The sequence below is a fragment of the Mustelus asterias genome, chromosome 31 (assembly GCF_964213995.1).
Source record: "Mustelus asterias chromosome 31, sMusAst1.hap1.1, whole genome shotgun sequence".
Taxonomy (NCBI): Eukaryota; Metazoa; Chordata; class Chondrichthyes; order Carcharhiniformes; family Triakidae; genus Mustelus; species Mustelus asterias.
Genome location: NC_135831.1, coordinates 5,555,244 through 5,583,118, shown reverse-complemented (window position 1 = coordinate 5,583,118; position 27,875 = coordinate 5,555,244). Strand labels below are relative to the sequence as shown.

Genomic DNA, 27,875 nt, shown 5'->3' with positions numbered 1-27,875 from the left:
TGCCAATGTGAATGTTGCATCTATGATGCAAAGACTTTGTCGAAAGGTCCAATATGTGAATTATTAACGTGGTCAATCGGTTTATTTATTATTCCTGTCACGAGTAAGCTTACATGAAGCTGCTGTGAAAATCCCCTAGTCGCCACACTCTGTTTGGGTAACACTGAGGGCGAATTTAGCACGGCCAACGCACCCTAACTGACCTCTGATTGACATGCTGGTTGTGTCTTTTCTTGGCACATTATTTGTATTTTTCTTTAATTAAAAACTCCAGGTGGTATTGAAACTCAGCTGCTGAATGCCGAATCCTAAATCTTCGCCTCAAGCCACAGGAGTTGGAGAGACAGCATCCTCAAGTGAGAGTTCCAGCAGGGTTTGGGAATCGACATCTTTGAACCTGCCGAGGTTTGTCCCCAAGGGCTCGCCGTGGCGCATGCGCATCGACCGTTCTGAGTCGAGGCGCGCATGCGCATCGACCGTCGTAAGCCGTGGCCCGCATGCGCATCGACCGTCGTGAGCCCTGACGCATGCGCATCGTCGGGGCCGCCGGGGGGAATCGGCCTCCTCGTTCCGAGTCGGGCGGATTTTCTTTTTAAAAAAACACCGTGAACGGCAGAACCTGGCGTTTTTTTTATCGAATGCTCGTTTCCCCCGCCTTTTTTTTTAAATCTCGGGGAGGTCCTGGAAGAGATGAACAATAAATTCCAAGCGTGAGTCGACCATCGGTTATTTTCTTCCAGGAGGCGGTTGGCGGCTCAAGCGGACGGCCGGAAGTCCCGCCCCTCCCCCCAGCGGCCGGCCGGAAGTACCGCCCCCCAGCGACGCCGCTGCAGTTGCTGATTGGCGGGTCGGCACGAGGGCGGATGGGCGGAATCCGCTGATTGGTCGGCCTGCACGTCAATCAAAAGCAAGGTTGTTCGCCGCCGACCCTGCGTCAGGTTTGGTTGAGGCGCAACAGGTGGTTCAAGGGGTCGTTTCTGTTAACTGCTCTTCTCAGACAGTCCCAGGGACTGGAGACATTAACTCCATTTCTCCCTCCCCAAAAAATACTGCCGAGCTTATCCGGCATCTTCTGCTTTTTATTTCAGATTTTCAGCACCTGCAGTATTTTTTTTATTGTTTAAAGTTTATTTATCAGTGTCACAAGTAGGCTTACATTAACACTGCAATGAAGTTACTGTGAAAATCCCCTAGTCGCCACACTCCGGCACCTGTTCGGACGCACCAAGGGAGAATTTTTAGCATGGCCCAATGCACCTAACCTTTCGGACTGTGGGGAGGAAACCAGAGCACCCGAAGGAGGTCCACACAGACGTGGGGAGAACGTGCAGACTTCACACGGTCACCCAAGGTGGGGATCAAACCCAGGTCCCCGGCCATGTGAGGCAGCAGTGCTACCCACTGTGCCACTATATTACAGGAGATATATTATGAGTCGGCGCAGTGGTTGCCTCACAGCATCAGGGACCCGGGTTCGATTCCAGTCTTGGGTGACTGTGTGGAGATTGCATGTTCTCTCCCGTGTCTGTGTGGGTTTCCCCCGGGTGCTCCGATTTCCTCCCCACAGTCCAAAGATGCGCGGGTTAGGTAGATTGGCCATGCTAAATTGCTCCTTACTGTCAGGGGAATTAGTGGGGTAAATACATGGGGTTATGCGGGTAGGGCCTGGGTGGGATTGTTGTTGGTGCAGGCTCGATAGGCTGAATAGCCTCCTTCTGCACTGTAGGGATTCTATGATCTCTGGTATTTTGCTTTTTATTGTATTAGAGGATATTCTATTTTATACTGTGGCGCAGTGGTTAGCTCTGTGGCCTTACAGTAAGAAGTTTAACAACACCAGGTTAAAGTCCAACAGGTTTATTTGGTAGCAAAAGCCACACAAGCTTTCGAGGCTCTGAGCCCCACGGCGCCAGGGACCTGGGTTCGATTCCCAGCTTGGGTCACTGTCTGTGCAAAGTTTGCACATTCTTGGCCTTTATCGCGAGGGGGATAGAATATAAAAGCAGGGAGGTCTTGCTGCAACTGTACAAGGCACTGGTGAGGCCGCAACTGGAGTACTGTGCAGTTTTGGTCCCCTTATTTGCGAAAGGATATATTGGCCTTGGAGGGAGTGCAGAGAAGGTTCACCAGGTTGATACCGGAGATGAGGGGTGTAGTTTATGAGGAGAGATTAAACAGATTGGGTCTGTACTCGTTGGAGTTTAGAAGGATGAGGGGTGATCTTATAGAGACATATAAGATAATGAAGGGGCTGGATAGGGTAGAGGTGGAGAGATTCTTTCCACTTAGAAGGGAAACCAGAACTAGAGGGCACAGCCTCAAAATAAGGGGGGGCCGGTTCAGAACAGAGTTGAGGGGGAACTTCTTCTCTCAGAGGGTAGTGAATCTCTGGAATTCTCTGCCCATTGAAGTGGTGGAGGCTTCCTCGTTGAATATGTTTAAATCACGGGTAGATAGTTTTCTGATCGATAAGGGAATTAGGGGATATGGGGAGCGGGCGGGTAAGTGGAACTGATTCGCTTCAGATCAGCCATGATCTTGTTGAATGGCGGGGCAGGCTCGAAGGGCCAGATGGCCTACTCCTGCTCCTATTTCTTATGTTCTTATGTATTTTCCTCGTGTCTGCGTGGGTTTCCTCCGGATGCTCCGGTTTCCTCCCACAGTCCAAAGATGTGTGGGTTAGGTTGATTGGACATGCTAAAATTGCCCCTTAGTGTCCTGGGATGCGTAGATTAGAGGGATTAGCAGGTAAAATATGTAGGGATATGGGGGTAGGGCCTGGGTGGGATTGTGGTCGGTGCAGACTCGATGGGCCGAATGGCCTCTTTCTGTACTGTAGGGTTTCTATGATTCTATGATTTCTCCCCATGTCTGCATGGGTTTCCTCCAGGTGCTCCAGTTTCCTCCCAAGCTCCAAAGACGTGTAGGTTAGGTGGATTAGACATGGTAAATGTGTGGTGTTATGGGGGTAGGTTGGAGAGGAGGGCCTGTGTTGCAGTCTTGATGGGCCAGATGTCCTCTCTCTGCGTTGTAGGGGTTCTATGCTTCTAATGTCAAATCCTTTCCTCACCAGCTATCCACGTACATACCATTTTGCCCCAGGCAAAAAGTAGGGTTTCCAATTCTCTTTCTGCACATGGATTCTGTGGTTCTGTAAGTGAGCGTTGGCAGGCTGTTCAACTGTGGGGACATAGGAGCAGGAGTAGGCCATTCAGCCCATTGAGTCTGATCCGCTATTCAATACAATCAGGGCTGATTATCCACCCCTCTACTATCCCTGTATCCCATGGATTAGCTTGTCTCCCCTCCCAGGTTATTAAGGGTTATGGAACCAACTGGGAACATGGAGTTCAGCTGCAACAATGCTGAAAAATGGAATAAGTTGGAATGGCTGAATGACTTCCTCTTGCTCTGCTGGCCCTAAATTGATGTCCACACACTACACACTTCCGAATGGGTGATGACTTGGTCTGATCCGGTACTTGCCAAATATTCTCCCCTCTGTAGTTCAGTTGGAATGTCATTAGTATCCCTCTGTACTTTTGATAGAGGATAATCAGCTAGTGCTCCCCACTCGCAACTGGTTATGCTTGTCAAAAAATCTTAAGTTGTCGGGACTGGGCCACATCAACAAGGACAGTTGTAACGGCGAGTTTGGAGATTGGACAGAGGCCTGAGGGAGGGTTTGAGCAGCAGACACAGCAAACAGATATAAGGTCATTAAAAATTCTTTAATAAGAAGTCATAGATAAAATTGGAAAGTATTTAAGCTACCAATCTCAATGTGGGGTTTGTTGACACTTGAACATAACCGAGTGAGTGATGCATTGATGCAGAGACGTGAGAGAACATTCAAGGTCCTAAGTCAATAGTTGATAAGATTTGCACAGGGTGACTCCAAAGTGAGACAAAACTTCTGACTTGTAGTTCTTGTCATGTAGACAAATGTGATAACGATTCCCTCCGCCACTGGAATACTGCGGTTGCAGTGTGTACTATGGACCAGATATCTATTGCAACTACCAGCTACGGTGGCACAATGGTTAGCACTGTTGCCTCACAGAGACCTGGGTTCAATTCCTGGCTCAGGTCACCATGTGGAGTTTGCATGTTCTCCCTGTGTCTGCGTGGGTTTCCTCTGGGTGCTCTGGTTTCCTCCCACAGTCCAAAAATGTGCAGGTTAGGTGCATTGGCCATGCTAAATTGCCCCTTAGTGTCCCGGGATGCGTAGGTTAGAGGGATTAGTGGGGTAAATATATGGAGTTACGGGGATAGGGGCAGATGGGATTGTTAGTGCAGACTTGATGGGCTGAATGGTCTCCTTCTGCAATATAGGATATCTATGATTCTATGAAAAGCAGCAGCAGGACAGGGCAGTGGGTCATTGGTAACATTTCAAATCACACATTATCTTGAGTTGGATATATCATGCCATGAGCTCATTGTCACTGGGTCAAAGTCCAGGAACACTCAACCTAACACCAGTGTGGGAGCACATTTGACACACAGACTACTGAGATACAAGATAAGCTTTGCATTGACTCAGTGACTCTTGACTCTGAATCAGAAGTTGTGGGTTTGAGTCCTAATCCAGAGACTTAATGAAATGTAGGCTGGCACTGCTGTGCTGTAGTGTGTGGGCCCAGTGCTTATGGAAGTGTTGTGTTTGGGTTAATACATTAAACTGAAGCTGCATCAGTCCCCTCGGGCGAACAGAACTTGTGGTGTCCTCGGCAATGTTCATCCTTCAACAAACAACAATTTGTATTTAATCTTGCAAAATGTCCCACGGTTCGTGTCAGAAAACACAAGCCTGCTCCACCGTTCAGTGCGATCATGCTGATCCTCTAGCTCACGGCCATACTCCAGTGCTCTCCTCATACCCCTTGATAGCTTTAGAATTTAGAAATCCTATCTATTTCCGTTTGGCCTCCGCAGTCTTCTGAGGTAGAGGATTCCACAATTTCACCACTCTCTCTCTCTCTCAATGAAGAAATTGCTCTTCATCTCCGTCCTAAATGGTCTACCCTGTATCCTGAGACTGTGATCCCCTTGTTCTAGACCCTCCAGCCATGGAAAATAACATCCTGTGTCCAGTCTGTTCAAATTTTTTGAAGATGTAACTAGACACATAGACGAGGGAAAAGCGGTAGATGTAGTTTATATGAATTTCAGCAAGGCGTTTGATAAGGTGCCCCATGCAAGGCTCATTGAGAAAGTGAGGGGGCATGGGATACAAGGGGACATTGCTTTGTGGATTCAGAACTGGCTTTCCCACAGAAGGCAAAGAGTGGTTGTAGATGGGTCTTTTTCAGCATGGAGGTCGGTCACCAGTGGAGTGCCCCAGGGATCCGTTCTGGGACCCTTGCTCTTTGTGATTTTTATAAATGACCTGGATGAGGAAGTGGAAGGATGGGTTGGTAACTTTGCTGATGACACAAAGGTTGGTGGGGTTGTGGATAGTGTAGAGGGATGTCAGCAGTTGCAACGAGACAGATAAGATGCAAGACTGGGCGGAGAAGTGGCAGATGGACTTCATAGAACATTACAGCGCAGTACAGGCCCTTCGGCCCTCGATGTTGCGCCGACCAGTGAAACCAATCTAAAGCCCCTCTAATCTACACTATTCCAATATCATTCATATGTTTATCCAATAACCACTTGAACGCTCTCAACGTTGACGAGTCCACCACTGCTGCAGGCAGGGCATTCCACGCCCTTACTACTCTCTGAGTAAAGAACCTACCTCTAACATCTGTCCTATATCTCTCACCCCTCAATTTAAAGCTATGTCCCCTCGTGCTAGCCAACACCATCCGAGGAAATCCGACTTCAACCCAGATAAGTGTGTGGTGGTTCATTTTGGCAGGTTGAATAGGATGAAAGAATATAATATTAAGGGTAAGACGCTTGGCAGTGTGGAAGATCAGAAGGATCTTGGGGTCCGGGTTCATAGGACACTCAAAGCAGCGTCGCAGGTGGAGGCTGTGGTTAAGAAGGCATATGGAATACTGGCCTTCATCAATAGAGGAATTGAGTTTAGAAATCGGGAGATAATGCTGCAGCTGTATAGGACCCTGGTCAGACCCCACCTGGAGTACTGTGCCCAGTTTGGTCGCCTCATCACAGAAAGGATGTGGAAGCCATAGAAAGGGTGCAGAGGAGATTTACAAGGATGTTGCCTGGATTAGGTGGCATGCCTTATGAGGATAGGTTGAGAGAGCTAGGTCTTTTCTCCTTGGAGAGGCGAAGGATGAGAGGTGACCTGATAGAGGTGTATAAGATGTTGAGGGGTATTGATAGAGTGGATTCTCAGAGGCTTTTACCCAGGGCTGAAATGGTTGCCACAAGAGGTCACAGGTTTAGGGTGCTGGGGAGTAGGTACAGAGGAGATGATAGGGGTAAGTTTTTCACTCAGAGGGTGGTGGGTGCGTGGAATCGGCTGCCGGTAGAGGTGGTGGAGGCGGATTCGATAGGGTCTTTTAAGAGACTTTTGTATAAGTTCATGGAAGTTAGTAAGATAGAGGGTTATAGGTAAGCCTAGTAGGTAGGGACATGTTCGGCGCAACTTGTGGGCCGAAGGGCCTGTTTGTGCTGTAGCTGTTCTATGTTCTAACCCTGTCAGAATTTTACACATTTCAATGAGATTCCCTCTTATTCTACTGAACTCCAGTGAATAAGGTCCTGTTGACTCAACTCTCCTCCTATGACAATCCTGCCATCCCTGGTATCACTCTGTTGAACCTTCGCTGCACTCCCTCTATGGCAAGAAGATCCTTTCTTAGATAAGGAGACCAAAACTGCACACAAACTCCAGAGCTCTGTACAGCTGCAGTAAACACAGTCAGAGTTTTAACAACACCAGGTTAAAGTCCAACAGGTTTATTTGGTAGCAAATGCCATTTGCTTTCAGAGCGCTGCTCCTTCGTCAGATGGAGTGGAAATCTGCTCTCAAACAGGGCGGGTAAGCGTTCTCCAAGGCGGACTTCACAACACACGACAGCGCAGAGTCGCTGAGCAGAAACTGATAGCCAAATTCCACACACATGAAGACGGCCTAAACCGGGATGTTGGGTTTATGTCACACTATCAGTAACCCCCACAGCTTGCCTCCTGGACTTGCAGAATCTCACTGGCTGTCCTGTCTGGAGACAATACACATCTCTGTAACCTGTGCTTAATGCTCCCTCCACTCACATTGTCTGGATCTTTAAGACCTGGTTGGCTGTAGAGATTCGCATTCTAATCAGTATTCTGTAACTTGATTTTGTGTCTCTGTGTGCCCTGTTTGTGAGCAGATTTCCACTCCATCTGACGAAGGAGCAGCGCTCCGAAAGCTAATGGCATTTGCTACCAAATAAACCTGTTGGACTTTAACCTGGTGTTGTTAAAACTCTTACTGTGTTCACCCCAGTCCAACGCTGGCATCTCCACATCACAGCTGCAGTAAGACATCCTTTGCTGCTGTACTCTTGCACTGAAGGTCAATGTGCCATTTTTCTTCCAAATGGCTTGCTGTACCTGGATGTTTGCTTTCAGTGACTGGTACAGTCCAGATCCCTGTGTACACTACCGAAACAAAATTTGGCGCCATGTCACCCAAAGAGCTACTTTGGAGATGATCAAAAGCTTGATCTAATTGGGTAAAGGAATGTAAGGTTATTGGCAGAGAATGTTGAAAATGTAACCCAACCAGATTGGCCATGATCTTATCGTATAGTGAAGCAAGCTCTGGGCTGATTGGCCATGTCGTTTTGTTTGTCACTAGAACTGGCCTTTTGTCACACCCAGACATAATCCTGCTCATCAAGCTTCAACTACATATCAGATTTTATCCTCCGAAAACACAATGGTGTTTGTCTCAGCCATTCCCTGTGACAAAACATTCCCCAATCCAGCTACTCTCCACGAAATTTCTACCATCACAGTTCAGTTTTGAATTGGCCATCCCTTGTTATCGACTCTCCAACCTATCCGCCCTATCCAAAGTTATCATTTCAAAGGCCGATATTAAATCTCCCAGCTTGTCCTGCTCTGGTGGATCTCAGACTGTAGTTTCCTATCCCTGGTATTACCCTGGTGGATCAACCCGTACATTCTGTATGGCTTTGGTGTTCCTTCTATAATGGGGCATCAGAACTACTTACAGTAGAAATATAGAAAAACTACAGCACAAACAGGCCCTTCGGCCCACAAGTTGTTTCGAACACATCCCTACCTTCTAGACCTACCTATAACCCTCCATCCTATTAAGCTCCGTGTACTCATCCAGGAGTCTCTTAAAAGACCCTATTGAGTTTGCCTCCACCACCACTGACGGCAGCCGATTCCACTCGCCCACCACCCTCTGTGTGAAAAACGTACCCCTAACATCTCCCCTGTACCTACCCCCCAGCACCTTAAACCTGTGTCCTCTCGTAGCAGACATTTCCACCCTGGGAAAAAGCCTCTGAGAGTCCACCCGATCAATGCCTCTCAACATCTTATACACCTCTATTAGGTCTCCTCTCATCCTTCGTCTCTCCAAGGAGAAAAGACCGAGCTCCCTCAGCCTATCCTCATAAGGCATGCCACTCAATCCAGGCAACATCCTTGTAAATCTCCTCTGCACCCTTTCAATCTTTTCCACATCCTTCCTATAGTGAGGCGACCAGAACTGAGCACAGTACTCCAAGTGGGGTCTGACGAGGATCTTATATAGCTGCATCATTATCCCCGGACTCCGAAACTCAATCCCTCGATTGATAAAGGCCAGCACACCATACGCCTTCTTAACCACCTCCTCCACCTGCGTGGCCGATTTTAGAGTCCTATGGACCCGGACCCCAAGGTCCTTCTGATCCTCTACAGTACTAAGAGTCTTTCCCTTTATATTGTACTCTAAATGTTTTGTACAAATTTATCATTAATTTAGTTCTCTTGTACTCTGTGCCCCTATTTGTAAAGATCAGAATGTCTTTGGACATTTTAATGACTTCATGTAACTCCGTTCATGCTTTGAAGGAATAAGATGTTTGAACCCCTACTGATTCTGTTAATCCACACCCTTCACTGTCTTTATCTTAAGTGTAATCCAAGTATTTTACCAGCATCATCTACTTAAAGTATTGACTGAGATTTGGTTTCATAGATTTCTGCAACTGTTGCCTACCTTGCCCAACTCCTTCCTCATCTAAACAGTGAGTATCAGCACTTGAGGCATCGTAACTAACCCTACCATTAAACTATTGTGATCTGATATGCAATGACTCGTATGGAGAATGGTTAGGAGAAGGGCCCTGGGTCATTTGAATGTTTGTGGCACGAGTAAGGGAGAAGGGTGGATAGAATCAGCTCAAGGTTCCTGTGCCAGATCACCATTCGGGAATGCTACTGGAAGGCACGCATACAGACAGGATCAGACTCTAGATGAATGCGGATGCTGGAATCTGAAACAAAAGCAGAAAATGCTGGAAAATCTCAGCAGCTCCAACAGCATCTGTGGAGAGAGAATAGAGCCAACGTTTCGGAGTTGGGATGACCCTGGATCGAACCTAGTTGTGAAACTCCACAAAGTCAAATAGCCCAGTTCCTTTACAGGCTCATATAACTGAGAGATCCCAGGTAGAAGTCAGTGGTCATGGATTTGATTTATTATTGTCACATGTATTGGGATGCAGTGAAAAGTATTGTTTCTTGCGCGCTATACAGACAAGGCATACCGTTCATAGAGAAGGAAAGGAGAGGGTGCAGAATGTAGTGTTACAGTCATAGCTAGGGTGTAGAGAAAGATCAACTTAATGCGAGGTAGGTCCATTCAAATGTCTGATGGCAGCAGGGAAGAAGCTGTTCTTGAGTCAGTTGGTATGTGACCTCAGACCTTTATATCTTTATCCCGATGGAAGAAGGTGGAAGAGAGAATGTCCGGGCTGCGTGGCGTCCTTAATTATGCTGGCTGCTTTTCCGAGGCAGTGGGAAGTGTAAGAACATAAGAAATAGGAGCAGGAGTAGGCCATCTAGCCCCTCAAGCCTGCTCCGCCATTCAATAAGATCATGGTTGATCTGATAGTGGGTTCAGTTCCACTTACCCCGCTCCCCATAACCCTTAATTGGCTTAATGGTTAAAAATCTATCTGTGACTTAAACACATTTAACGAGGTAGCCTCTACTGCTTGGGCAGAGAATTCCAAAGATTCACTACCCTCTGGGAGAAGAAGTTCCTCCTCAACTCTGTTCTAAATTGATTCCCCCGTATTTTGAGGCTATGCCCCCTAGTTCTTGTTTCCATTGTAAGTGGAAATAACCTCGCTGCTTCTACCCTGTCTAGCCCCTTTATTATCTTATATGTCTCTATAAGATCTCCCCTCAACCTTCTAAACTCCAATGAGTACAGGCCCAGTCTACTCAATCTCTCCTCATAAGCTAACCCCCTCATCTCCGGAATCAACCTGGTGAACCTTCTCTGTACCCCCTCCAAAGCTAATATATCCTTTCTTAAATAAGGGGACCAAAATTGTACACAGTACTCGAGGTGCGGCCTCACCAGTATCTTGTACAGTTGCAGCATGACCTCCCTGCTTTTATACTCCATCCCCTTCGCGATAAAGGCCAACATTCCATTTGCCGCCTTGATCACCTGCAGCACCTGCAAACTGAGTTTTTTGTGTAGACCGTGTCAATGGAGGCTGGTTTGTGTGATGGGACTGGGCTTCGTTCACGACCCTTTGTAGTTTTTTGCGGTCTTGGGCAGAGCAAGAGCCATACCAGGCTGTGATGCAACCAGAAAGAATGCTTTCTATGGTGCATCTGTAAAGATTGGTGAGAGTCGTAGCGGACATGCCAAATTTCCTTAGCCTCCTGAGAAAGTAGAGGTGTTGGTGAGATTTCTTAACTATAGTGTCGGCAATGGGGGGCGGGGGGGGGGGGAGGAGGAGGGGGTGGGGGGGGGGGGAGGAGGAGGGAGGAGAGGGGGGGGCGGGGGGTCCAGGACAGGTTGTTGGTGATCTGGACACCTCAAAACTTGAAGCTCTCGACCATTTCCACTCCGTCCCCGTTGACGTAGACGGGGGCGTGTCCTCCACTACGCTTCCTGAAGTCGAACTGTATTGCACAAGAAAATGAATGCCTTTATGAAAGAGAGACAGTAAGATGCCAATTAAATGCAATTGCTTTCTTTATCCGCAACAACCTCCATTTTATAGAACACTTTTCGCAGCAAAATAAATACCAAAGTGCCTCCTCGGAGTGTACTCGAGACCACATGTAATGCTGAACCATGTGTATGTCCTGTCTTTGTAGCCTGAAAGATGATGATAGTGGAGACCATGAACACAGCGAGGAAAGTGAGGCATTGAAAGAGAAAGAAGCAAAAATATGTGACCAGGAAAAGACACAAAACACAGCTAAACGAAAGGTAATCATTGACATTTCTTTAAACAGCCTGTTACCAGCATTGTTTTGATTTATTGATTTATTATTGCCACATGTGGATACAGTGAAAAGTATTGTTTCTTTGCGTGCTATACAGACGAAGCATACCGTTCATAGAGAAGGAAAGGAGAGAGTGCAGAATGTAGTGTTACAGTCATATTCAAAGGATACAGTGGGATTATCGTTTACAGACCGGCAAAATGACCAAGCAGGAGTTTTTTCCGGTAATGCTGGACCCTGGGTTTTGACTATTAAACGTGCAGGCCAGGTTTATACCTGCAATTTTGAAGCTATCCAGTTAAGCGGGCGAATCTGCTGGCCCTATTTTCCTGAAGTGGCAGACATTGCTCCCAAATGAACAGCTGTAGGAGCTGGTTGGCAGGATGTAACGTTGGTGCATGGACAAGTGATCCAGCATCATCCTGATGAGCTTGCCTCTGTGTAACCTTTGACTCTGCAGTGAATGTGTTCAAGGCCCTCCTGCAGCGCTTTACTTCACAATCAACGTCAATAACCCATTGCAGTTTCAGTATGAGATGTTAAACTGAGGTCTTATCAGTTCACCTGTAACGGTTGGCGCATATTGAAGAAGATGCTGGCACAGTTAGCACTGCGCCCTCACAGCGCCAGGGACCTGGGTTCAATTCCGGCCTTGGGTGACTGTCTGTGTGGAATTTGCACGTTCTCCCTGTGCCTCCCATGGGTTTCCTCCCGCAGTCCAAAGATGTGCAGATTAGGGGGAATGGCCATGGTAAATTGCCCCTTCGTGTCCTGAGATATGTAAGTTAGGGGGATTAGGGAGGTAACTAGATGGGGTCATGGGGATCAGGTTTGGGTGGGATGCTCTGTCGGAGAATTGGTGTGGACTCGATGGGCTGAATGGCCTGCACTGTAGAGATTCTTTGATTCTTCCGAGTGCAGAAAACCACATCCATCCTTTTCTACCAGTAGCTTAGACCAGCGATGGGCAACCTGGGCCCGTGAGCGGGCCACGTGACTGACCCTCCTTCACTTCAGTGGGCTGCAAGACTGAAGTCGGGCTTGTTCACTAACCATGGCCCCATGAATAAGATTAAATACATTTAATACACACCGAATATTTCTATGACGAGTTATAGAAAACGCTTCATCGTTCGTATATTAATAGAACTGACATCAGCAAAATAAATATTTACACTTGATCGTACAGATGGAGAGCGCAGGGCTCACAGTCAATGTTTTGAGCAATCGGCACGCATCTTACTTCACTTGGGCGGCACCATGGTTAGCACTGCTGCCTCATAGTGCCAGGGTCCCGGGTTCGACCCCAGGCCTGGGTCACTGTGCGGAGTCTGCATGTTCTCCCCGTGGGTTTCCTCCGGGTGCTCTGGTTTCCTCCCACAGTCAAAAAGATGTGCTGGTTAGGGTGCATTGGCCGTGCTAAATTCTCCCCCAGTGTTACCCCGAACAGGCGCCAGAATGTGGCAGCTAGGGGTTTTCACAGCAACCTCAATGTAGTTGTTAATGTAAGCCTACTTGGGACAGTAATAAATAAACTTTTGTACTTGCTTTTCGTGGTTATATCTTCAGCCATTGCGATAGGAGAAAAAGCTATGCAATGGAAACCACTGGAATGTGGCAACCCTGCATGTGGGTAACAGTCAACAAAATGTCTCGTGGGCTGCACTAAGAACCCTGGTGTGGCCTCCTGGACCACCACTGGCTCAGATCACAGATGATCTGCTTCACAAAACATCATTCACCCATTCCAGTTCCATATTCCAAAGTACCCTTGACTAGCAAAAATGTATTGATCCCGCTTTCAAAAATCATGACTTGAGCTAGCATTTTTTTTGTGGGAGAGAGTTACACTCTCCTATCAGCCTTTGTGTGAAGAAATGGTTCCTAATGGCGCTCCTAAATGGCCCAGCTTTGATATACCCGTGTCCTGCAGTCCTCACCAGTGGGAAATATTTCTGTCTAGGCTATCAATTCCTTTTAAAATAGTAAAAACCTCAAATAAATCACCCCATCAGCTTTCTCTTTTTCCAGGGAATACGAGTTTAGTTTGTGCAAACTCTCCTCATGATATAACTCTCAGAGCCTTGGGAATTCCTGTGCCCCGGTCACAGGAATTCCCTGTACTGCCAGAGTTTAGTAAAACACTTTGCGACCTCCTAATAAGTAAAGTAAAAGTAAAGTTTATTTACTAGTCACAAGTAAGGCTTACATTAACACTGCAATGAAAGTTACTGTGAAATTCCCCGAGTCGCCACACTCTGGCGCCTGTTCGGGTCAATGCACCCTAACCAGCACGTCTTTCAGAATGTGGGAAGAAACTGGAGCACCCGGAGGAAGCCCACGCAGACACAGGGAGAACGCGCAAACTCCACACAGACGTAGTGACCCAAACCGGGGATCGAACCCGGGTCCCTGGCGCTGTGAGGCAGCAGTGCTAACCACTGTGCTCAACTGCTCGTTAGGTGCATTGGCCGTGCTAAATTCTCCCTCAGTGTTACCCAAACAGGCGCCGGAGTGTGGCGACTCGGGGGATTTTCACAGTAACTTCATTGCAGTGTTAATGTAAGCCTTACTTGTGACACAAATGAATAAACTTTAAACTTGGACTTTTTTTTTTGCTTGGAGGGTGGGTGCCTCAGAGAAAGCCGTCTGACTTGCCTTCTTGTGGTACAAGTGAAGCTGAGAAATGAAGAGCACCAACGCTGCGTCCAACCCGTTCATCATGCCCTGTCCAGAGCCCAGCAGAAGTTGTGCAACTGCTTCAGGGAAGCTGACAAGTAGAGGCAATAAGAGATTGAATGGGCAAGCGTTGGTACATTTCGAGATGCGTTGGTACGGTGCCTTCGTGGAGTTTTAAAGGAGGAGGAGAACTTTCCTCCTTCTGTCATGTTGGGGATTCTATGATTTTAAATCAACGTGCTGAGGGCAGCTTAGAGAGGCTTTTATTTTTACAGTGCTTTTAACAACTTCATTGCATCCTAAAACACTTTATAGCCAATACCTTTTGGGCATAGTACCTGTTGTAATGTAGGGAATGTGGCTAGTGATTTAAACAAGGCAAGCTCCAGGACAGCAATCTGATCATCAGAAGATTTGCTTTTAAGCAATGGTGGCTCAGGGGTAAGTATTGACTCAGAAACCAAGGGAGAACCGTCCTGCTTGTCTTCAGGAAACTGCTACGAGCTTTTATGTCCAGCTGCTGAGGGGCCTCTTTCAAAAAAATGGATGCGGGCTTATCTTTTTTGACTGAGTTTAACCTTATGGAGGCTTGACAGTAAAAGTGGAGAATTCAAAACCTTGCTTTGACTGGTGTACCAAGATAACATAATAAATTATGTCCTGATGAGTGGGTTCCTCATCATCGATCCTCTCATTCTTATCTCATTTTGCTTCAAATTCAGATTGTCTTTTTGTGGAATTCCGATCCTGAATGCAGTTTGTGACCAAGTTAATCATTAACTTGAATTTTGTTTAACTCAGTCAGCAGCTGGTTCACCTACTATTCAGTGCCAAAGTTCCAACGAAAAAGATCAGGCTGTACAAATCGGGAACATTGACATTTACAAAAGATATTGGCCTTGTAAATCTGTGGCCATTTGACAAAGTGCCACTGTCGTTATGTGGTGGGGGGGAAGGCGGGGGTAGTGGCGGCAGTTGAGCTGAGGGTGAGGACTCACAGGCCTTCGTAATGTCCCAGCATACAGTTAGATACTGCAGGTATATCATGGGAGACCTGTCATCCCACCAACAGATGTCGAATATGATCAGACCTCTGCATTATTAAAAGCAATTTCTTTAAAAAGCAACGGGAGTAATCACAATCTTTTAGCAACAGCAGCAGCCCTGGACACCCCCTCCCTTACTCCTGTAGATTCTCGAGGCATTTTTCAGAGCGACCGTTCACCAAGCACTGAGTAAGTGAAGATTTGAGTCAGTGTGATAGGGTGAGCCCTTTAAGGCGTGATTGTTCGTGGGGCTCATGACCCTGTCAGAATGGAGAGCGTGAACCTTGGCCTATTTCAGAGGACTGTACACAAAAGCAGAGTCGGTGTGATAGGGTGGGCCCTTTCAGGGGTGATTGTTCATGGGTCTCATGACCCTGTAGAAGCGAAGAGCGTGAAGCTCAGCCTATGGGGCATTAGTGTGCGGCTCCTGGTAGGTGAGCCCGGGAGTCGATGGGACTAAGAACATAAGAACATAAGAAATAGGAGCAGGAGTAGGCCATCTAGCCCCTCGAGCCTGCCCCGCCATTCAATAAGATCATGGCTGATCTGACGTGGATCAGTACCACTTACCCGCCTGATCCCCATAACCCTTAATTCCCTTACCGATCAGGAATCCATCCATCCGCGCTTTAAACATATTCAGCGAGGTAGCCTCCACCACCTCAGTGGGCAGAGAATTCCAGAGATTCACCACCCTCTGGGAGAAGAAGTTCCTCCTCAACTCTGTCTTAAACCGACCCCCCTTTATTTTGAGGCTGTGTCCTCTAGTTTTAACTTCCTTACTAAGTGGAAAGAATCTCTCCGCCTCCACCCTATCCAGCCCCCGCATTATCTTATAAGTCTCCATAAGATCCCCCCTCATCCTTCTAAACTCCAACGAGTACAAACCCAATCTCCTCAGCCTCTCCTCATAATCCAAACCCCTCATCTCCGGTATCAACCTGGTGAACCTTCTCTGCACTCCCTCCAATGCCAATATATCCTTCCTCATATAAGGGGACCAATACTGCACACAGTATTCCAGCTGCGGCCTCACCAATGCCCTGTACAGGTGCATCAAGACATCCCTGCTTTTATATTCTATCCCCCTCGCAATATAGGCCAACATCCCATTTGCCTTCTTGATCACCTGTTGTACCTGCAGACTGGGCTTTTGCGTCTCATGCACAAGGACCCCCAGGTCCCTTTGCACGGTAGCATGTTTTAATTTGTTTCCATTGAGATAGTAATCCCATTTGTTATTATTTCCTCCAAAGTGTATAACCTCGCATTTCTCAACGTTATACTCCATTTGCCATATCCTCGCCCACTCACTCAGCCTGTCCAAATCTCTCTGCAGATCTTCTCCGTCCTCCACACGATTCACTTTTCCACTTATCTTTGTGTCGTCTGCAAACTTCGTTACCCTACACTCCGTCCCCTCCTCCAGATCATCTATATAAATGGTAAATAGTTGCGGCCCGAGTACCGATCCCTGCGGCACGCCACTAGTTACCTTCCTCCAACCGGAAAAACACCCATTTATTCCGACTCTTTGCTTCCTGTCGGATAGCCAGTCCCCAATCCACTTTAACACACTACCCCCAACTCCGTGTGCCCTAATCTTCTTCAGTAGCCTTTTATGGGGCACCTTATCAAACGCCTTTTGGAAATCCAAAAACACCGCATCCACCGGTTCTCCTCCATCAACCGCCCTAGTCACATCTTCATAAAAATCCAACATGTTCGTCAAGCACGACTTTCCCCTCATGAATCCATGCTGCGTCTGATTGATCGAACCATTTCTATCCAGATGCCCTGCTATCTCCTCTTTAATAATGGATTCCAGCATTTTCCCTACTACAGACGTTAAGCTGACCGGCCTATAGTTACCCGCCTTTTGTCTCCTTCCTTTTTTAAACAGCGGCGTAACATTAGCCGTTTTCCAATCAACCGGCACTACCCCAGAATGCAACGAGTTTTGATAAATAATCACTAACGCATCCACTATTACCTCTGACATTTCTTTCAATACCCTGGGATGCATTCCATCCGGACCCGGGGACTTATCCACCTTCAGTCCCATTAGTCTACCCAGCACTGCCTCTCTGGTAACATTAATTGTATTAAGTATTTCTCCTGCTGCCAACCCTCTATCGTTAATATTTGGCAAACTATTTGTGTCCTCCACCGTGAAGACCGACACAAAAAACTTATTTAAAGACTCAGCCATATCCTCATTTCCCACTATTAACTCCCCCCTCTCGTCCTCCAAGGGTCCAACATTCACTCTAGCCACTCTATTCCTTTTTATATATTTATAAAAACTTTTACTATCATTTTTTATATTAATTGCTAGCCTAGCTTCATAGTCTATCCTTCCTTTCTTTATCGCTTTCTTAGTCTCTTTTTGTTGTTTCTTGAATTTTTCCCAATCACTTGTTTCTCCACTATTTTTGGCCACTCTGTACGCAGCTGTTTTTATTTTAATACTCTCCTTTATTTCCTTCGTTATCCACGGCTGGTTCTCCCTTTTCTTACAATCCTTGTTTTTTGCTGGAATATATTTTTGCTGAGAACTGAAAAGGATCTCCTTAAAAATCCTCCACTGTTCCTCAGCTATCCTACCTGCCAGCCTGCTCTCCCAGTCTACCTTAGCCAATTCATCCCTCATCCTATCATATTTCCCTCTGTTCAAACAGAGGACACTGGTTTGGGACCAAACTTTCTCCTCTTCCATCTGAATCAGAAATTCGACCATATTGTGGTCACTAGACCCAAGAGGGTCCTTCACAATAAGATCCTTAATTCTACCTACCTCGTTACACAATACCAGATCCAAAATAGCTCGTTCCCTCGTCGGTTCCGTAACATGCTGTTCAAGGAAACTATCCCGACAGCATTCTAAGAACTCTTCCTCCATTCCACCCTTACCGACTTGAGTCTGCCAGTCAATGTGCATGTTGAAGTCCCCCATGATTATTGCCGTTCCGTTTTTACACGCATCCCTTATCTGCTTGTTTATAGCCCTCCCTACCTCAACATTATTATTTGGGGGCCTATATACCACACCTACTAGTGTCTTTCTCCCTCTACTATTCCTCATCTCTACCCATAATGATTCCACGTTTTGTTCCTCAGAGCCTATGTCATCCCTCAGTACTACCCTGATATTATCTCTTATTAATAGCGCGACCCCACCACCTTTTCCTTCCTGTCTATTCTTCCTAAACGCCTGATACCCCTGGATATTCATCTCCCAGTCCTGGTCACCTTTCAGCCACGTTTCTGTAATGGCCACTAGATCGTACCCACTCGTGCTGATTTGCACCATCAACTCATTTACCTTGTTCCGAATGCTTCGTGCATTCAGGCAAAGTGTCCTTATTCCAGCTTTTATCTGGACCCGCTTTGATGAGTCGCGAACACCCTCTCCCTCTACTCCCTTATCTAAATTACCGCCTTCATTCACTTGCACCCTCTCCTCTACCATTAATTTTGTAATTCCCCTTACCCCTGCATCCTCCACCCCATCAATTAGTTCCTTGATCCTAGTCAACTCTTCTAGCTCCCCTCCCCCCAACCTATCTAGTTTAAATTCTCCCCAGTAACCTTAGCCAACCTACCGGCCAGGATATTGGTCCCCGTGTGATTCAAGTTCCACCCGTTTTTTGTATACAGATCACCCCTGCCCCTAAAGAGGTCCCAATGGTCCAGGAACCTGAATCCCTGCCCCCTGCACCAGTCCCTCAGCCACACATTCATCTTCCACCTCACTTCATTCCTGCCCTCACCTTCCCGTGGCACAGGCAGTAATCCTGAGATTACTACCTTTGCTTTCCTCTTTCTCAGCTGTCTCCCTAATTCCCTGTACTCCCTTTTCATGACCCCTTCTCCCTTCCTACCCACATCAGCGGTACCAATATGTACCGCTACCTCAGGCTCCTCTCCCTCCCACCTCAGGATTTCCGGGACGCGACTAGCGACATCCTGGATCCCGGCCCCAGGGAGGCAGACCACCATGCGAGAATCCCGCCTACCTCCGCAGAAACGCCTGTCTGTCCCCTTCACCATCGAGTCCCCGATTAATACCGCCTTCCTCCTCTTTTCCTTAGCCCTCTGAGTTACAGGGCTGGACTCCACTGCGGAGACACGGCCACTGCTGCTTCCCCCAGGCGGGCTGTCCCCCCCAGCAGTACTCAAGCAGGAGTACTTGTTGTGCAGGGGCAAATCCACTGGGGTGCTCTCAACCACCCTAGCCTTACCCTTCCTGGCCATCACCCACTTGGCCTCCTCCCGTTGCCCTGGTGTGACCACCTGATGATAGCTCTTGTCTATCACCTCCTCATTCTCCCTCATCAGCCTAAGATCCTCGAGCTGCAGTTCCAGCTCCCTAACACGGTCCCTCAGGAACCGCAGCTCGACACACCCCTCACAGATGTGGATGTCCGGGAGGCCAGATGCCTCCAGGACCTCCCACATCCTACACTGGGAACAACACACTGGTTTCACACTCATACTGGACACTTTATGTCAAGTAAGACAGTGAAAAGTTAATAAGAGTGTAAGGAAACAAAAAAATAAATAATTAATTAAAGTCAGAAAACCCACTCTCTTACCCTCAGCCTGCTCCTGGGAACAAATCCCTGATATTAACAACTGATATTAAAACCAAACAACTGAGATTAAACCCAAACAACTGATATTAAACCCAGAACAACTGAGATTAAACCCAGAACAACTGATATTAAACCCAAACAACTGAGATTAAACCCAAAACAACTGAGATTAAACCTAAACAACTGATATTAAACCCAAACAACTGAGATTAAACCCAGAACAACTGATATTAAACCCAAACAACTGATATTAAACCCAAACAACTGAGATTAAATCCAAACAACTGATATTAAATCCAAACAACTGAGATTAAACCCAAACAACTGAGATTAAACCCAAACAACTGAGATTAAACCCAAACAACTGAGATTAAACCCAAACAACTGAGATTAAATCCAAACAACTGAGATTAAATCCACAACAACTGGGATTAAACCCGAACAACTGAGATTAAACCCAAACAACTGAGATTAAACCCAAACAACTGAGATTAAATCCAAACAACTGAGATTAAATCCAAACAACTGATATTAAACCCAAACCACTGAGATTAAACCCAAATAACGGAGAGTAAACCCAAACAACTGAGATTAAATCCAAACAACTGAGATTAAACCCACAACAACTGGGTTTAAACCCAAACAACTAGACCTGTATCTGTACTGAGCTTGTTTGTAGGTAGTTTTAATTATCGTTCAATAAATCACCGTTGTGCTTTAAGGCTTCATCATCGAAATACTTCGCGCTACAACAGTCAGGATCAGTTCATAGCCAAAAGATGCAGTATTAACACCAAGTTTGTCTCCCATGTTATAGGAACTATCTGTTTTCCCACTGGATGTGTAGTTAAAATTACCACAAATCCGAGGGTATCTTGTATCAAATTTAAGCAAATGACTTAGAGGAGGAGGCTGAAGGGTGAATCAGTAAATTTGCTGATGACACCAAGATTGGTGGAGTAGTGGATGAGGTGGAGGGCTGTTGTAGGCTGCAAAGAGACATAGATAGGATGCAAAGCTGGGCTGAAAAATGGCAAATGGAGTTTAACCCTGATAAATGTGAGGTGATTCATTTTGGTAGGACTAATTTAAATGTGGATTACAGGGTCAAAGGTAGGGTTTTGAAGACTGGAGGAACAGAGAGATCTTGGGGTCCATATCCACAGATCTCTAAAGGTTGCCACTCAAGTGGATAGAGCTGTGAAGAAGGCCTATAGTGTGTTAGCTTTTATTGTAAGAAGTTTAACAACACCAGGTTAAAGTCCAACAGGTTTATTTGGTAGCAAAAGCCACACAAGCTTTCGGAGCTCTAAGCCCCTTCTTCAGGTGAGTGGGAATTCTGTTCACAAACAGAGCTTATAAAGACACAGACTCAATTTACATGAATAATGGTTGGAATGCGAATACTTACAACTAATCAAGTCTTTAAGAAACAAAACAATGTGAGTGGAGAGAGCATCAAGACAGGCTAAAAAGATGTGTATTGTCTCCAGACAAGACAGCCAGTGAAACTCTGCAGGTCCACGCAACTGTGGGAGTTACAAATAGTGTGACATGAACCCAATATCCCGGTTGAGGCCGTCCTCGTGTGTGCGGAACTTGGCTATCAGTTTCTGCTCAGCGACTCTGCGCTGTCGTGTGTCGCGAAAGCCGCCTTGGAGAACGCTTACCCGAATATCAGAGGCCGAATGCCCGTGACCACTGAAGTGCTCCCCAACAGGAAGAGAACAGTCTTGCCTGGTGATTGTCGAGCGGTGTTCATTCATCCGTTGTCGCAGCGTCTGCATAGTTTCTCCAATGTACCATGCCTCGGGACATCCTTTCTTGCAGCCTATCAGGTAGACAACGTTGGCCGAATTGCAAGAGTATGTACCGTGTACCTGGTGGATGGTGTTCTCACGTGAGATGATGGCATCTGTGTCGATGGTACATCGGGGAAACTATGCAGACGCTGCGACAACGGATGAATGAACACCGCTCGACAATCACCAGGCAAGACTGTTCTCTTCCTGTTGGGGAGCACTTCAGTGGTCACGGGCATTCGGCCTCTGATATTCGGGTAAGCGTTCTCCAAGGCGGCCTTCGCGACACACGACAGCGCAGAGTCGCTGAGCAGAAACTGATAGCCAAGTTCCGCACACACGAGGACGGCCTCAACCGGGATATTGGGTTCATGTCACACTATTTGTAACTCCCACAGTTGCGTGGACCTGCAGAGTTTCACTGGCTGTCTTGTCTGGAGACAATACACATCTTTTTAGCCTGTCTTGATGCTCTCTCCACTCACATTGTTTTGTTTCTTAAAGACTTGATTAGTTGTAAGTATTCGCATTCCAACCATTATTCATGTAAATTGAATCTGTGTCTTTATAAGCTCTGTTTGTGAACAGAATTCCCACTCACCTGAAGAAGGGGCTTAGAGCTCCGAAAGCTTGTGTGGCTTTTGCTACCAAATAAACCTGTTGTTAAACTTCTTTTTGGAATACTGCGTCCAGTTCTGGTCGCCACACTACCAGAAAGACGTGGAGGCTTTGGAGAGAGTACAGAGGAGGTTTACCAGGATGTTGCCTGGTATGGAGGGGCTTGGTTATGAGGAGAGGTTGGGGAAACTGGGGTTGTTCTCCTTGGAAAGACGGAGGATGAGGGGAGACTTAATAGAGGTGTATAAAATTATGAAAGGCATAGATAGGGTGAACGGTGGGAAGCTTTTCCCCGGGTCGGTGGTGACGTTCACGAGGGGTCATAGGTTCAAGGTGAAGGGGGGGAGGTTTAACACAGATATCAGAAGGACATATTTCACACAGAGGGTCGTGGGGGCCTGGAATGTGTTGCCGGGCAAGGTGGTGGAGGCGGACACACTGGGAACGTTTAAGACTTATCTAGACAGCTATATGAACGGAGTGGGAATGGAGGGATACAAAAGAGTGGTCTAGTCTGGACCAGGGAGCGGCGCGGGCTAATTGTTCCTTGTTTCTCGTTTCAAGGCTTCATTCTATGATCATCTTGCTGGTGCCAGTACAGAGCAAGACTGCGGATAGTTGGGAACCTGTCTCGGGGGCAGGGAATTCATATGGTGTTCGTGGAAGTGGAAATGACTAGGGTTGGGAAGCATTTCCCGATCAGGGCCATTGTGATCTCCTGGACTCGTTTCGATCGCCTCAGGGGGTCGGAGAGGAATTTCCCAGTTTTTTTTCCCCATATTGGCCCTGGGGTTTTTCACTCTGGGTTTTCGCCTCTCCCTGGAGATCACATGGTCTGGAATGGGGGGGTGGGGGTGAGTTAATAGGTTGTAATGAACAAAGCATCGTAGCTGTGAGGGACAGCTCGGTGGATAGGATTTTGGTATGTAGATAGGCTGGAAAATTGGGCGGGGATCCTGGATTCAGGATTCAATCCTGGACCGGGGAGCGGCGCGGGCTTGGAGGGCCGAAGGGCCTGTTCCTGTGCTGTTTTGTTCTTTGTTCTTACTGTGTTTACCCCAGTCCAACGCCGGCATCTCCACATCTTAGCTTTTATTAACAGGGGGTTGGAGTTTAAGAGCCGTGGGGTTATGCTGCAACTGTACAGGACCTTGGTGAGACCACATTTGGAATATTGTGTGCAGTTCTGGTCACCTCACTATAAGAAGGATGTGGAAGCGCTGGAAAGAGTGCAGAGGAGATTTACCAGGATGCTGCCTGGTTTGGAGGGTAGGTCTTATGAGGAAAGGTTGAGGGAGCTAGGGCTGTTCTCTCTGGAGCGGAGGAGGCTGAGGGGAGACTGAATAGAGGTTTATAAAATGTTGAAGGGGATAGATAGAGTGAACATTCAAAGACTATTTCCTCAGGTGGATGGAGCTATTACAAGGGGGCATAACTATAGGGTTCGTGGTGGGAGATATAGGAATGAGAACAGAGGTAGGTTCTTTACGCAGAGAGTGGTTGGGGTGTGGAATGGACTGCCTGCAGTGATCGTGGAGTCAGACACTTTAGGAACATTTAAGCGGTTATTGGATAGGCACATGGAGCACACCAGGATGATAGGGAGTGGGATAGCTTGATCTTGGTTTCAGATAAAGCTCGGCACAACATCGTGGGCCGAAGGGCCTGTTCTATGTTCTAAACCGTGTGCGCGTCCACAGAATTCTGTGATCAACACCTAAAACTCCTTTAAGGTCACAGAGCAGGAGAAGTGTGGTGAGCTGGAGTAGAGTTGCTCAGTGCTGTTGATTTATTTTGCTGATTGTGGTTTACACAGGCAGTGACACCCGGAGCCGGCGAGCACCCTCTGCAGTATAACTACACCTTTTGGTACTCCAGGCGTACACCAAGCAGACCAGCCAACACCCAGAGCTACGAACAGAACATTAAACAGATCGGAACAGTCGCATCAGTAAGTTGACCGCACAAGTGATAGAAGGATGGAGTTTTGATTTTACAAGTACAAACTTGGCAACGACTAGTAATAGGGAGAGGATATTATCACATTCATCTTAGCTATGAGGAGAGATTGGGTAAACTGGGCTTGTTCTCCCTGGAAAGACGGAGAATGAGGGGAGATCTAATAGAGGTGTACAAAATTATGAAGGGTATAGATAGGGTGAACGGTGGGAAGCTTTTTCCCCAGATCAGAAGTGACGATCACGAGGGGTCACGGGCTCAAGATGAGAGGGGCGAAGTATAACTCGGATATTAGAGGGATGTTTTTTACACAGAGGGTGGTGGGGGCCTGGAATGCTCTGCCAAGTAGGGTGGTGGAGGCAGACACGCTGACATCGTTTAAGACTTACCTGGATAGTCACATGAGCAGCCTGGGAATGGAGGGATACAAACGATTGGTCCAGTTGGACGAAGGAGCGGCACAGGCTTGGAGGGCCGAAGGGCCTGTTTCCCGTGCTGTACTGTTCTTTGTTCTTTGTTCATCTCAAGTGAATTAACAAAAACTATGCTGAATCTGATAGGGTTAAATTCAGGATTTGATTTTGATATTCGTATTGAGTAACCTGTTCTTGAACTGAGATGACTACCAACTGAGGGATATATGTATATAAATATATATATATCTCTAAAATGTTATATACATTAAATATATAAACTAAATGCTGATATGCCACAACTCCTAATCCAGGACGCTTGCACAGTGATGTTGAAATGTCTGCCAACCTTCAGAGTTGGATTTGTAAATAGGTCCCAAAAGCAGAAAAGAAGGGAGAAAAATTCTTGGCCTATTTTTAGAAACAAAACAGAAGAGAAGCCTGAAAATGTGGAACAGATAAGGCAAGGGAACAAGTTGTTCCCGTTATTTTTTACGGACAAAAAAGATCTTTAGCTTATCTGCTGCTGCTGCCAGAAGATAATTAGATTCATATCCCATGATGAAAGTTATCTTTGCAGACTTTTAATCTTGTACTTCTGCCTGCCTGACAGATGGAACTGTTTGTGGCCCAAGAGATGAAAGATTGGGTGTCTGGGGGAGGGTTACAGTTCATGTATTTAAAAAGGGTGCAAGTCTTTGTGTGCACACAGACCAGTATCTCCTTCTATAGCTCAGAGTCAGATTTTATTTGATAATGCTCCTGTGAATATTGGGAAATTTTCTTATTTTAACAGCACTGGTGTACAATAGTATGAGGGGCCTAGAATCCTAGAACCCCTACAGTGCAGAAGGAGGCCGTTCGGCCCATCGAGCCTGCACCAAGAGCATCCCGCCCAGGCCCTATCCCCCTAACCTGCACATCTTTGGATGCTAAGGGGAAATTTAGCATGGCCAATGCACCTAACCAGCACACTTTTCGGACTGTGGGAGGAAACCGGAGCACCCGGAGGAAATCCATGCAGATACGGGGAGAACGTGCAAACTCCAAACAGACCTGAGGCTGGAATTAAACCCAAATCCCTGGCGCTGTGCGGCAGCAGTGCTAACCACTGTGTACCATGTTGCTGTATACAGGAAAGACTTATTTCCCCTAGCTGAGGGGTTAATTACCAGGCATAAATTGAAGGTGATTTGTAGAAGGGATGTGAGGAAAATCACTTTCACCCAGAGGGAGGTGGCCATTTGGAATTCAGTGCCGAAGCTGGTGGCTGAGACTGAAACGCTCAACTCAGTTAAAAGATACCTGGATCTGCATGTGAAACTGCGCTGTAACCTGCGAGGCTATGGACCAGGAGCTGGAGAACCAGGAGCTTAAGACGAGAAGCTAGCTTTTTTCTCTGGCCAGCACAGACAGTGGGCTGAATGGCCTCTTTCTGCACTGTAACCTTTCTCTGGTTTGCTGTATAAATGCATTTGTTGTATCAATCAGATTAGCTGTTCCTTTTGACGCTGTTAACACTGCGCTGATGTGATTTATGTGGTCATATAAATGCAATTTACTGTTGATTACTTACTGGTAACCTCTTCCTCCAGGTGGAACAGTTCTGGAGGTTCTACAGTCACCTGGTGCGGCCGGGTGACTTGACAGGACATAGCGATTTCCACCTCTTCAAGGAGGGTATCAAACCCATGTGGGAGGTAGGTGGGAAGAGCACCGTACTCATTTTAACCATTGGCTTTATTTCATTGACGTCCAAAACTACAGTCGTTTGGCTAACACTAATCTGATTTGTCTCCCTGCAGGATGAGGCCAACAAGAATGGCGGTAAATGGATAATACGTTTGCGCAAAGGCCTGGCGTCCCGATTCTGGGAGAATATCATCCTGGCCATGTTGGGAGAGCAGTTTATGGTTGGAGAGGAGATCTGTGGCGTTGTGGTATCGATTCGGTTCCAGGTACGTCCCTGCCGGAAACTGGGAATAACGTCTGGGGGAGGGAGAGCCATATTCATCTGAGAAGATTTGCAACCTGCACCAGACTCTCTTCTTTTTCTGAGTGCCGTAGCTGACAGTTCTGGGGAAGGCATTTTTATATGAGCCTTGCCCGCTATCAGCTATTTGTCATGGAAACTAAAATATACATAGATAGGATAAAGACAAGAATCGGGTTCAAGAACTTGCTTTTATGTCATAGGTTGGGAGAGGCCAATCAGCCCATCTTGTCGTGTCTTGAAAAGAGCTACCGAACACTGTTTATAAAGCCAAAAATCCTTGATGCCTTTTTTAACAGCCTTTTAATCTTGCCCTGCTACCTTCAGCGTTTTTGTATACAGCACACCCCGGATCTCTCGGTCCCTGCGATCACTTAAAAGACCTCATGAACCAAAATCCCGAGGCACTTCAGGGAGAGCAAGGGAAATGGATGCCAAGGCCCTGGCGGGAGAGGTTGGGAGGGGCGACTGAACGACTTTCAGTGCGCGGTTGGGAGGAAAGTGGAGGGGAATTCCAGCCGGGAGGGTCAGTGATGAGGTGAAGTGGAAGGTGACGCACAAATAGCCACAACCAAAACACCGCAGTGTGCTGACGCAGATTGAAAGCGAGAGGAGATTGCAAAGGCAGGATGGAATGAGGCTGTGGAATTCAGTGATTTCACATTGTTTAAGTTTATTTGTTAGTGTTACAAGTAGGTTTACATTAACACCGCAATTAAGTTACTGTGAAAATCCCCTAGTCGCCACACTCCGGCGCCTGTTCGGGTAACACCGAGGGAGAATTTAGCACGGCCAATGCATCTAACCAGCACGTCTTTCAGACTGTGGAAGGAAACTGGAGCACCCAGAGAAAACTCACGCAGACACGGGGGAGAAAGTGCAGATTCAGCATAGATAAGTGACCCAAGCTGAGAATCGAACCGGGTCCCTGGCGCTGTGAGACAGCAGTGCTAACCACTGTGCCACCATTACATTGATTTGACGTATTATTGTCACATGTATTAACGTACAGTGAAAAGTATTGTTTCTTGCGCGCCATACAAAGCATACCGTTCATAGAGAAGGAAATGAGAGAGTGCAGAATGTCGTGTTACAGTCACAGCTAGGGTGTAGAGAAAGATCAACTTAATGCAAGGTAAGTCCATTCAAAAGTCTGATGGCAGCAGGGAAGAAGAAGCAGTTCTTGAGTCAGTTGGTACGTGACTTCAGACTTTTGGAAGAGAGAATGTCCAGGGTGCGCAGGGCCCTTAATTATTCTGACTGCTTTGCCGAGACAATGGGAAGTGCAGACAGAGCCAATGGATGGGAGGCTGGTTTGCGTGATGGATTGGGCTACATTCATTACCTTTTGTAGTTCG

General features: G+C 46.9%; 1 protein-coding gene across 2 annotated transcripts in view; it reads left to right on the top strand.

Annotated features, from left to right (window-relative positions):
• Window positions 1-201: 201 nt before the first annotated feature.
• Window positions 202-27,875, top strand: part of LOC144481755 (eukaryotic translation initiation factor 4E type 2-like) — a 33,024-nt gene continuing 5,350 nt past the window's right edge. Inside the window, exons 1-5 of one of the 2 annotated variants that reach the window (XM_078200904.1) lie at window positions 202-405; window positions 11,278-11,392; window positions 23,969-24,103; window positions 26,120-26,224; window positions 26,330-26,482. In XM_078200904.1, the coding sequence (XP_078057030.1) occupies window positions 299-405; window positions 11,278-11,392; window positions 23,969-24,103; window positions 26,120-26,224; window positions 26,330-26,482 (615 nt within the window). In that variant the 5' untranslated portion in view covers window positions 202-298. Of the gene's footprint in view, window positions 406-497; window positions 711-11,277; window positions 11,393-23,968; window positions 24,104-26,119; window positions 26,225-26,329; window positions 26,483-27,875 lie in introns of those variants that run through there. The other variant, XM_078200905.1, reaches the window with a different exon arrangement.